Raw genomic sequence first — 13,276 nt, forward strand, 5'->3', positions numbered from 1 at the left:
AAACATAAAGATGTAAGAAAAATTTATAAAAACATATCAATGTTCACGTTTTCTAGGAAGATGGGACTGCTAATCACTAGCTTTCAGTACTTTAAATCATGTTGAGGAAACAAGCATGAGCATATAACTCTTATAGTTTCCAGCTAATTTAATCTTTTTTGTTGGTTTACATATTATACCTAGAAAACATCCTTTTACCATATACTTAGTTTTACACTATTTACATTAAATGTTTATTTTTTTTGTTTGCTGGTTTATGCTAAGGAGGTTCATAAAACAATTCTTTAAAACTTTAAACATTTGCTATCATTTTAATCTGTTTAATCTCATGATAAAAAACTGCATCAGTGAAGAAAGGATAAATGAGGAAAACCAAAACCTTTTCTAATAATTACCCCAGTGTTAGTGGTACAATGCTGTGGTAACATCCACTGCTGGTTATTTCTGAGAAGTGGATCAAACTGAAAGTAAACTGTCTGCTGGTATATTAGCATTTAAAAAAGTAAGGTTAAAATATATTAAATTAATTAAATGCTGATAGGACAACAACATTTCAAGAAAAAAAGTCACAAATGTGATGTTTTATTTAAGAGTTTGACCTTCTCTGCACAAAGGCGTGGTTTTAAAATGAAGGAAGAAGAAACCAGCAGAGCAACAGCTTCTATCTAAAGCTCTGACTGCTGGAGGAAACTAACAGCTCACTGACCACAGATATAAAAGCTGTAGAGTTGTGGAATTAATATGCATGCAAAAGTACAAAACTTGAAACAAAAACAAATAATTTTGCATGGAGAATTGCTATTGGATGATGTTAAGTTTTCATGCTTTTTTATTTAGAAATGCCAAATAATAAATAGTGGATGTGATACAGAGAGAAGTCATGATGAGGAGGTAACACCTCTCAAACCACACAGCCCCTCATATATTCATCTGTTTCCTCTTTAGACTCTGAATCATTTGTGAACTCGTCAGCCAGAGAGACGGAGAGGAACAATGATCACTGCTAGAAAGAGACAAACATCTTTATTTCTGATACTGATGTTTCACCTAACAGGTAAGAACTAAATATATTATCTTATCTGAGACAATCATGTTTCTAGAGACTTAGCAGCAGATGAATGTCTAAAATTATTCTCACACTAAGGCAGTGCTTCACAAATGTTTTCTATCAGAAGGAAAAATCCCCCCATCCCAAATTAATTGGTAAAAAATGTTTAACTCTTTTGAAACGTTTTTACATAGCAATTGTTTCTAACAACTAGACTTTTTCAACATTGCCACACCTCTTTAGCAATGTAATATTAACAATATAAACAGCTTTTAGCCCGACTCGTACCTGTAGTCAACTTTTAATTAGCTATGAACCTGATATGGCAAAAAATATGAATCCATTAATATTAATAAACTTCTATTACATCAACGTTTGTACTTTTTAGGAGTTAAAAGTATTCCTCATACTACTGACTGTAGGTACAGACCAAACAGCAGGGGGTGCTTTTCTCACATTTGGAATGATTGAGAAGGCCTGTATTATCTGGTCATAAAAAAAGAAAGGCTGTTGTGGGTCCTTTGTGCCCCCCCCCTCCCCCAGGGACCGCACCCCACTTTTTGGAAGCACTACACTAATGGAACAGAAGAGTCATTAGTTTATTTATATTTTTATTTTTTCTGTCCTCTTTCTCTCAGCAGCAGCAGATGGACAAGGCCTGACCTTGACAGTCAGAGTTGGTGATGAAGTCACTTTGTCTTGTGGAAATGTGAAATATACCTGGAATTACTGTGAAAGCATCACCTGGATATTCAGTTATAACAGCCAAACAGTAGGACTGTTTGAAACTGGACAGATTCACAAAGATGCAGCAGCTAAATCAGACAGACTGAGTGTTACAGCAGACTGTTCTCTGGTTATAAAGAAGGTCTCAGTGGAGGATGTTGGTATTTACACCTGCAGACAGTTTATAAATGGACAACCAGGACCAGACTATTTCATTTATCTGTCTGTTGTTAACAGTGAGTATTTATATCATCACACTGGTCAGAACCATCCATCTAACAATAAACTGAGACATGATCAGAAACATAAAAACAATATAACTAATCCTCCTTTTCCTGCTTTTGTCTCATATCTCCATCTTCATCAGTGGTTAAACAAAACCAGAAAGATAAAATCCTCTTAATCTGCTCTGTGATGGAATATGGTCGCTGTAGACACACAGTGGAGTGGCTGAAGGAGGGAACAGAGGAAAAGTTTTCAGACCAGGAGAAATCAGGACAGTCCTGCTCTGCTACTGTGACGTTTCCAGCATCTGTCCATAACTCAGAGTCAAACCTTCCTCCATTCCTAAAGTGTAAAGTGACACATAGTTACACTAATGAAGTGCAGATGTTTGACTTCAGGCTTCGTTCCTCTGGTGGGAGAACAGGTGAGAACATTTTCATGAACTGTGGTACTTTATCTAATGGTTAAGTGTTAACATTATTTTTTATTCTGTTGAATTCCCTTAAAGATTCAACATCAACAACAACAAAACAGGCCACAATAAAAACAATCACCACCACACAACCACCTACAACTAAATCAACAAGAAGGTCACCAACAAAGACAATAACAACAGCCACAACAACACAACCAGCATCAACTACATCAACAACAACAACAGCAGAACCATCAAGCAAATGGACCTCTATGGAAATAAATCCATCTACAAATATCAACAACTTATCAGAATTTCATGGTGAGGCCGTTATTTCTTGAAGCTCAGAGCCTTAATATTAAATTATTCATTGCAGGTTTGGTTTGGCCTTTTTGTTGATCAATGATTGTGTGAATCTAATAAGTATTTTTCTATCAGGTTGGTTTTGGTCGTTCATCATTCGTCCCTTTTGTTTGGCAGTGATGATAATAACTGTTCTGGTGATCAGTGGACGGAAGAAAAGAAAAGGTGAAAAAACATTCTGTTCATTGTAAATTCATCTTGCTGGTGTAATTTTTTAATTTTAAGATTATATAAAAAACAAGGAATTATTATATTAAGACTGTTAACATACACACACCAACACAGATCATTAATCTTGTAAATGATGATCATTAGAAAACAGACAGGAATTAAGTTTTCACAGCATAAAACTGAGCCTAAATCTGCTTCTTTTCAGGAAATAAATCAACAGAGGAAGAATAAAGTCAAGTGAGTGAATCACTGAATAATTATATAGTTGTTTTAACTGGAAAGTCAGAGTTTAGTTGATATTGTTGTTTTTTTTTCACTGGGGGAAACTTTGAAGTCACTTGACCGTGTTGCAAGCCAATGTAAATTAATTAGCCGAATAAAACGTTAGACTGTGTTGTGGGAAATAATAACTTATTTCCCAGTTACTTATTGAATAAAAGGAAACAGTGATTGGATCAAGTTCCAGCATTTTATTGAAAATCAGAGCGGGGATTAAAAATAATCACACCCACAGCCCATTGCAGCCTTCAGCCCTGATCTGCCCAGACTCTCACTCTGATTCTGACCGGCTCCCAGCTATTGTACCTTGCTTAACCAGGCTGCAGTTTAGTTGTGAGTCTTAACAAAAAAAACAACTCACAGTCTTAACATTTCCAATTCTGCACAGTAAATATGCAAACAATGACCGTGACGAAGCAGGCATCTAGGGGAGAGTGGAGCAGATGAGCAGACCCTCACACCCACTGGGAGAGAAGTGACTTCTAGGAGCCAAGCTGTATTTTTCTGTAGGACTGTATCGTCTATAGGAGTACATAAAGTAATCCAGCTGAGTACTCCCTCCAGGATGGTGTCCCAGCTAAACAGAACACCAGGCCAGATGTGGCAACAATGAGGAGAAAAAAGATAGAAAACAGAAATTTAAAACTGAAATGACAGCAAATAACACAAAACTGGAGCTTCTTAAGAGAACACAGCAGTGGGGAGGAAAGTGGCTTAGATGTCTTCCAGCAGCCTAAGCACAGAGCGGCATAATTAAAGAGACAGCTCTGGATAAGTTAAGCCGCTGTAACTATAAACTTTAAGATAAAGGAAAGGTTTGAGCTTATTAAAAGTAGACAGGGTGTCTGTATGACCAAAACTGGGAGTTGGTTCCACAGGTCAGGAGCCTGATAGCTAAAGGATCTGCCTCCCATTCTACTTTTAGAGACTCTAGGAACCACCAGCAGACCTGCAGTCTGAGAGTGAAGTGCTCTGTTAGGAACATACGGGGTAATCAGAGCTCTGATATATGATGGAGCTTGATCACTAAGGGATTTATACGTGAGAAGGCTTATTTTGCTCTTAAAGTGTCTTTTTTTGTTTAATGTTTCTTTTTAGGTCTCGAAACTTTGACATACAGCTCTGTGAATAAAGCTTCTGCTCAGACTACCATTTATCCAGACAGCCTCTACTGAAGCATCAGTAAATACGTGACATTAAATGTTTTATAAATCAGGTGAATTGTTTTCATTGTAAGCAAGCAGTATCAAAAGGGCTTTAATTTGGATTAATCTGACTACTTACAGATTGTTTTCCAGAGAATGAGTCTGGAAATACCACCACTGAGCAGTGAGCCCCTCTAGTGGAGAAAAGCCTAAAATACAGACCTTGTATGTATGTGATGTACTTTTTCAATACATAATTTTTTTTTTTTAACTAATGCTGTTTAAATAAAATTGAAGGCTTGAGCAATACATGTAAAACTGTCTTATTAGGATATTGTCCAATTATAATGTTCTTCAATGCTTTATTGTACAACATGCATGACAACATTATAAATACCTATAAAGTTTTGTGGTTTCACACTTTAAAATGGCTGCTGAATATATTTCAATAACGTCAGACATGTTGAAGTTTAAATCTTAAAAAAGAAACCGACCAACAGACCAGAACCCAGAGCTGCTCACATTCCCACAGTTAAACCAGCTGTGATATAAACAGAAACCATCACCTCACCAACCACAGACCATGCTGCATCTCATCATCTTTAAGGTTAAAAGGTTCGTAATGTTCATGAGAAAAATAAAACCTGCAGGTTGTGTATAGTCTCACGAGGAGATCTCTCTACCCCACAAGCTTTAGACCTTTATTCCATTATTTTCTCTAGATATTTTTATATAGGATGAACTAGATGGATGTGGTATTGATTTTTTTTATGAAACCAGTACTAAAAAGCTTGTCAGATTAAAAAAGGACAAATGAGAGATTGATATAATAACAGATGTGAGAGACAGTATGAAGCTCCAGCTGTCATGACCCTGCTGTGTTGGTTTGCTTCTGGTTTCTCTATAAAGTCTCTGACCAGAGGATCCCTGCTGGAGGACGTGGCTGACCTGCAGCAGACAACACACCTGTCTGCTATTACTCTGATATGACTGATGGAGATTAGATCATGTAGTTTAGATCATGTTGAAGCATCAAACATAATTATATAAATATTATAATTTTCTCGTTAGCTGGTTTTCATTCTTCAGGAGGACATTATTTTATCATATACTTATGTATAAACTCTTTTCATTATATGTCTCTTTTTTTTGCTGGTTTTGGCTAAGGAGTTCAATCAAGTAAATGTTTAAAATATTATTAACCTTTAATCTTGTTAATCTGAGAAAAAATTGTGCTAAAAAAACATTATTTTTGTTGGTTTACATGATGTCTTACAGTAAAACCAGAAGAATTTTTCTTTCCACAAATATACATTCTTCCCATTTTCTTTTTTTGCTGGTTTTAGCTAGAAGGGTTCATAACAACAAACCCACTGTCATTATTTCCTTATATATCTTGTTAATTTGCTGAGAAAATGTTGCATCAGTGACAAAATGACAAATAAGAAAAAACAACTCCTTTTTCTAACTAGCCCAGTGTTAGTGGTACCATACTGTGGTCAAATATATTTTTGGTTATTTCTAAGAATTGTATCACATTGAAAGTAAATTTTTTGGATAAATATTTGGAAAACATATTTGGATTCATCAGGATGTATGGATAATCAATTCCTTCAACAGGCATGTCGAAGGAATTGCCATCCAGGTTTGTCACATCAAACCTGGATGACATTCATTGTTCTCCTTTTAAATTCTGACAAGATAGAATATATCATCTTTAGACCACAGTCCTTAAAAACAAACTTCTTAATCATTTAATCTGGATGGCATTAAATTTGCGTCTGGTAATAAAGTAGAAAATCTTGGTGTTATTTTTTTACCACTAAACAGGTTTCCAGGTTTTCCTCTTTTCACCAGTGGAATATCGCCAAAATTAGAAATATTTTGTCCAGGAGTGATGCTGAAAAACTAGTCCATGCATTTGTTACTTCAAGGCTGGACTATTGTAATTCTTTACTATGAGGAAGTCCACACAATGCAGTTCAAAGTCTTCAGCTGATCCAAAATGCTGCAGCAAGAGTTCTGATGAAAATCAACAAGAGGGATCATATTTCCCCTACTTTAGCTTCTCTTCATTGGCTTCCTGTAAAACCAAGAATAGAATTTAAAATTCTTCTTCTAACGTATAAAGGCCTTAATAATCAAGCTCCATCATATATCAGAGCTCTGATTACCCCGTATGTTCCTAACAGAGCACTTCACTCTCAGACTGCAGGTCTGCTGGTGGTTCCTAGAGTCTCTAAAAGTAGAATGGGAGGCAGATCCTTTAGTTACCTTTGAGAGAAAGTCACAGATGTGTTGTTTTATATCAAATATTGACCTTTTCTGCACAATGGCTTAGTTTTAAAACAAAGGAAGAAGAAACCATCAGAACAACAGCTTCTATCTAAAGCTTTGGCTGCTGGATGACACTAACAGCTCACTGACCACAGATATAAAAGTCATAGAGTGGAAGAGTTGTTGTTAGGGATGTTAAATAAATATGTAAGCAAAAGTTCAAAACTAGAGAAGTAAAGCATTTGAATGGAGAGTTGCAATGGGATAAATTAAAAAGTGGATGACCATTTTTCACGTTTTATTTTTATTTAGAAATACCAAATAATAAATGGCAGATATGGGACAGAGAGTGAAGTCATGATGAGGAGGTGAGATAAAATAAGATAGACTTTATTGACCTCACAGTGGAGAAATTCTCATGTCATGTCTCAATAATCAAAAGAAGGTGCCAAAAGGAAGAAAAGGTGCATGAAGTATATAAAGTGCATCCACATATATACAGTGGATCGAGAAAAAATAAAAATAAAAAAGGAAATAAAGCAGAGATTTAGGAAGACTTATGTACATTCAAGGTGACTTATATACATATGGATTTGACGTTTTACATTAAAGTACCAGGTAAAGAACAGTGAGGTAGTGAGATAACTATAACAGCTGAAATATCTTATTTAACAGGATTATTGTACAGGGTATTAAACAATAATTGCACATTAGTTATTGCACAAGTTATTACAGTTATAGTGCAGCATTGTAAAGTCTGATAGCAGCAGGGATGAATGACCTGCGGTAACGCTCCTTTTTACAGACAGAATGTCTAAGTCTGTCACTAAAGGAGCTGCTCAGCTCCTCTACAGTCTGGTGCAGGGGGTGGAAAGTGTTGTCCATGATCAGTGTTGGGCACGTTACTTTGAAAAAGTAATTAGTTATAGTTACTAGTTACTTCTCCCAAAAAGTAACTGATTTACTAACTGAGTTACTCCACTATAAAAGTAACTACTTACCAGTGAAAGTAACTATTGCGTTACTTTTTCGTTTCTCCCCACCTTCTCAGAGCTTGTTTCATAAGCACGACAGTGCACAACAACAAAGACAAGTACCTGCACAGAGGTTTGCAGATGAATGCACTCTATTAGTTTTATTATTTGTTCAAACAGGACTGGAAAAAAATATTTTCATCCTTAATTGTACGGTGAATTTTGTTATACATATAATCTTTTACTAAACATTTGTTTTATTAGAAATAAAATTATAGATTGAGATTTTATATATTACAGAAGCCTGTTTATTCTCCTTTTTGTCACTAGTGGCCTTTGATGAAGGGAAGCTGACAGGAAGAGGGGATGAGAGAGAGGGGGACGACATGCAGCAAAGGGTGAACCTGGGATGGCCACATCGAAGACTAAGGCCTCCATATATGGGTCTGTGCTACCAGAGTGCCCACAAAAGCCTGTTTTAATATTTATCCCTACCTCTGTATTAAATTATACATGTAATTATTAGGAATATGATAGTAGAGGTATCCGGACCTAAAATATCCAGTACAGTCCTATTGGTTCAGAACACACGTGTACCAAATAATTAGGGCACCGCATGCCAAAGCCCGCCCTCCAGCACAGCAGAATTTGAGCCCAACTGGGCCACTAGTTGACCACCACACACACAGAGCTACGTTTAAGGAGCTTTATTGAAGGCTTTGAGTAATGGAGACGGTGACCAAAGACTGTACCGGACTGCAACAGACGAGAAAAAAAATATATTTTTGGTGGAGATGGCTGAGGGTGGAGACGCGGCGGAGCTGGAGCAGGTAGTCGGCTGAGCACGGAGTCTGAGGTAGGGATCTCAGGCAGGAAGATGCAGAAAACACAGGTTAGTTGACATGTGAAACTCAGGCAGGCAACAAGGTGAGAATGCAGATGACTCAGCGACGAGGAGCAGACTGAAGAGGGCTAATATAGGAGAGCTGGCAGGTGTATTGAGTCCTGACTTGATTATTGCAGCAGGTGAAACTGATCCAGCATGGAGTGAAGCAGGGCAGAGTGAATGGTGGAAGGATCTGGAACTGTCCATGGTGCAGAAGGGAGACCTGCACCCTGACAGCAACCTATTTTAATATATTAAGAACATAATGAAGTCTATTAAGATAAGTGTTGTGAAACAAAATTTATATAAGTTACACAGGGATACAGACATTGACAACCAGTTACGTTTATTAATCCAGTTTTCCACACAGCTTAGTAAACATGGAATAATTTGTATTTATTAACCTTTGACACATCCAGCTGTTGAACCATCTGCTCATCATCATCAGTCAAAACCTTCAGAGCTTTTATTCATAGTGTGGCAGGATGAAGTGGATGGAGACTTGCCTGCTGATGGTGTAATTACTCAGCTTTGCCAGTAGAGGGAGCGCTCTGTTAAAGCAGGGCTAAATCACTGGTGTAGACATTTGCAGCTGAGACTTGTCATGGTGCACTTCCCTGTTGCTGGGCTTTAGTGCCTCCTGTCATTACTGTTGTAGTTCTGTTATATTCTGAGTTATTTACCTGCACATCTCAATGAGGGAGGAGTGTTTGCTGTCGCTGGTGCTGCCCACCATCCTGCTGCTGCTTTGCCTGCAGAGGTTTGATCTCTTTTTGCTACAAATCAGTGAAGTGGCCCAGACTCTCTCCTTTGGGTTTAACTGTTGCTTATGCTGGATGGAGCTCAGGGATTTCTTCTTTTACAAAGTTTATTTGATTATATGTTTTTAACAGGTTCACTGGCACCTACCACTAAGCCTCAGTAGCTGGTAGATTATTGGTCTTTATCACCTTTTTTATTGTAATAATTTCATAAACTATTACTTTTGTTAAATAATAAACACTGTATATTTAAGTTTTAAACTGTCTCTGGCTTTTTGTAATAACGTACCTGTGGGTCCTAAATTGTGATTTCCTGGGTGGTGGTCTAAGCAACTATCAGAATCCGGCCTGTCAAGGCAATTTATCCAGCCCTCAAGCACCAAAAGGCATATCATGTCATAAAGTAGAAAGATGTATCCTTTTAAATTGCATAAAGTGGCTAAAACTATGCACTAAAAATAGCTAAAACTATTGCTGAAGCCACAAATGGACTCTGTACCACACGTGAATAGCACACCGTCTATTTCCCCTGCATTGTCTACATTGTTACATTGGTTTTTCATTTCAACTGTTTACATAAATCACTGCTGCATCTTTATCCTGAAAAATAGTGCAATCTATTGTGATTTTAGAGTGATTTCTAGAGTGACTTTTTTCAAGCTGTATGCAAACGAAATTTCGTTCTGTACGCACTTTGTGCATACAAAATGACAATAAAGATATCGATCTATCTACTTAACTATGTAGTAACAGAATTGTTCCACTAGATGTCAGTTTTCCCACAGCGCATTAGAAAAAAGAGAAAAAGTGATGCAAAAGGATGAGTTTAAAGTGTAACTCACCCCTATATCAACTTCATTTGCAGGTTAACTGTATAAATTGGACATAAGGTGCTACTTTTATGTTACAGTGCATTTTTAAATTTGTATTTGAACTGAAATGAATTTATGAGATACAAAGTATCATCTATTCATGTGCAACCAGCCCTTTTAATGACTTCATGATGCCAAAGTGGGCCAATATAGAAATGAGATTGACTGCCCAAACCTCTCCTGCTACAATATTTTCACAAAACACTCCTTTAGTTCTCAGAAATAAACCTTTCATGGTTCCAAGAGGAACTGAGATCAGTTCACATCTTAACTGCATCAAGCAGGTGAGAAGAACTGGACTTTAACACGTTTATATTTAAAATATGTTCTTTACACGTTTGTCATCTTCCCCTTTTTGTCTGTGAGAAAACTTAATGATCAGTCTGTTGCTGTTAACTCTGAACATTTCCTGGTCACATGTTTAGCTGTTTTACCAGGAAATATTCATTTTAAAAGTTATATTTCTGTAATCCTTCAACCTTTGGATCGTTCTGAATAATCAGTTCATGTTTAAAGTCTCTACATTATGCTGCTGTGACCTCTGACTGCATTTCCACCATGTCTTATCTATATTAAGCTAAAGCCTAACTATCAGTCAGTTTAAGGAAGTGACATCATGAGAGTCAGAGGAAGTAGACGCTTCATCTCTCTACCAGAGTCAGTCACACAGTTGGACTGAGACTGAGAACAAGAGACGCTCGATGGCTGAATTCACATGGATTACAGTGTTTTCCTTATGGATGCTAACATTTACAGGTGAGGATATTTAAATTCATTTATTGCATATGATCATCATTAAAGAATTTCATTAATACTACAGTTTGGCCCTGAAATATTTGGGCAGTGACACAGTCTTCATGATCTGGTCTCTGCATGCCACCACATTGGATTTGAAATGAAACAACTACAATGTAATTAAGGTGCAGACTTTAAGGTGTAATACAAGGCATTGAACAAAAATATCAACATGTAGCAATTATAGCCATTTTTATACAAACACTCCTCCTTTCAGGGGCTGAAAAGTAATTGGACAAATACACATAACCCTAAGTAAAATGTTTCACCTCCATGGAGAACTCCTTTAACTGCATGTTGTGTTTTCACAGCAACAGATTCCAAACGCCACACCTGGAATCAACTGCAGACCTTTTAACTGCTTAATCAATGACAGGTTAACGAGGGAAGAGCCCATGCAGCCTTGTTATTTATTTTGCAGTCTTTTGAGTCAATTGTTTAATTATTTTTGGTCCCTTGAATAAGAGGCAGCTATGTATTAAATAGTTGTAATTCCTAAACCCTTGATCCAATTTGGATGTGAATACTCTCTAATTACAGCTGAGAGTCTGCACTTTAAGTCCATCCATCCATCCGTCCATCCATCCATCCATCCATCCATCCATCCATCCTCCAACACGCTTATCCCTGTTGGGGTCATGATGGGTGCTGGTGTCTATCTCCAGCTGTCAACGGGAGAGAGGCGGGGTTCATCCTGGACAGGTCACCAGTCTGTAGCAGCGCTGAATATGTTTTCATTAACAGCTAAAATAACAAAACTTGTGTCCCTGTCCAAATATTTATGGGCCTAACTATCTTTTAAGATGAAAAACAATTTCTATATAATGTTAATAACAGAAACTTTACATTGCTGATGTACTTTTCTTCATCTCCTCAGCAGCAGGAGCTGAACAAAGTTCTCACTCTGTTGTCAGAGATGGAGATGAAGTCACTCTGCCTGCTGAATGCTTTAGAAACATGATGGATACCTGTGATAAAACTACCTGGTTATTCACTGCTAAAAGTAGTTCAGCCATAACACAGTTTGAAGAGGGGATGATTCATGAAGCTGCCAGAACTAAATCAGACAGACTGAGTGTTACAGCAAACTGTTCTCTGGTTATAAAGAAGGTCTCAGTGGAGGATGCTGGTCTTTACACCTGCAGACAGTATAACTCATCAGGACGTCAGGAAGGACCAGACTATGTTCTCTATCTGTTGGTTGTTAACTGTGAGTATTTAGATCATTATGTTTTCACTTCAAATATTTTGTTATAACAACAAACTGATACAATATAATAACTACAACTGAAGAGATGAAGTCATCTTTAATGTTGTTGTTACAATATCTCCATCTTCATCAGTGACTGAACAGCAGAAAAGTGATGAAACCATCCTGACCTGCTCTGTGTCAGCATTTGATGGATGCTCACACAAAGTGAAGTGGCTGCATGATAACAAAGATGCTGCAAAGATCCCAGCCTTAAATCCACGTCAGTCTAACTGTTCAGCCAGTGTGAGCTTCTCAACATCCCATCATGTTTCCACTTCAGAGGGTTCTGGGTTATTCAGCTGTTTAGTTAAACCTGACAGAGGAAACATGAAGGAGTTTATCTTCTGGATTTCACCTCTGAGAGATGAACCAGGTGAGAATATGATGAGCTGTTTATGATAACTTCCTTCTGTATTTTGATTTAAAAAGCTGCTTTGGTAAAATTATACTTAAAGATGACAGTTTGTCTGGAAATCATAGAAACATAACAGTCTTCAACAGGATTAAACTGTGACTGTATTTGGAACGAAAATTCTAACTTGGAGATGTTTGGATTTTGTGATTTTTAAAATGAAATTTTACAAAATCCAGGTACGACAAAATCAATGATGAAAACAACAACTACTACTATGACTACCAGACCTACTTCAACAACTACAACAAGAATGACACCAGCGGAGCCTAAAAACCCAACATCACTCAAACCCACAACAGGAAGTGATTTATCAAACTCACTAAAAGGTAGCGACTATATCAATGTTTAATTTTAATTACGTTACTCTTCATATACTGTTTCTTTTCTATTGTATTTTAATAACTCTATTATAATATTTATGGTATTTGTTAAATCTACTGATAAGAGTTTCAGAAACAAAGCTGCTAACTGTGTCGTGCAACAATAATTTGGTTTGGGCATAAATAACTCTTAATAATGGTCTTAAGAGGTTAAGTTAAATTAAAACTATTTAACAAGGTTAGTAATGTGCAGTAATGTTTTCAAGTAGGTCATAAAAAACTAAGTAATAATTACAGTAAAAGATAGACAAGAAGAAAACAACAGAAACAAAACATTAATGGAGAATTGATT

The 13,276-nt window shown here is 36.8% G+C and overlaps 1 protein-coding gene across 1 annotated transcript; it reads left to right on the top strand.

The window, feature by feature from the left end:
* Positions 1–1,038: 1,038 nt before the first annotated feature.
* LOC118566186 lies at positions 1,039–12,874 on the top strand. The gene is made up of 7 exons (XM_036147583.1): positions 1,039–1,054; positions 1,687–2,010; positions 2,142–2,423; positions 2,508–2,672; positions 7,954–8,021; positions 11,249–11,313; positions 12,781–12,874. Exons 1-7 carry the CDS (start codon positions 1,039–1,041, stop codon positions 12,872–12,874), a joined length of 1,014 nt encoding a protein of 337 aa, XP_036003476.1.
* The last annotated feature ends 402 nt before the right edge of the window (positions 12,875–13,276 follow it).

Source organism: Fundulus heteroclitus, chromosome 15 (assembly GCF_011125445.2).
Source record: "Fundulus heteroclitus isolate FHET01 chromosome 15, MU-UCD_Fhet_4.1, whole genome shotgun sequence".
NCBI lineage: Eukaryota > Metazoa > Chordata > Actinopteri > Cyprinodontiformes > Fundulidae > Fundulus > Fundulus heteroclitus.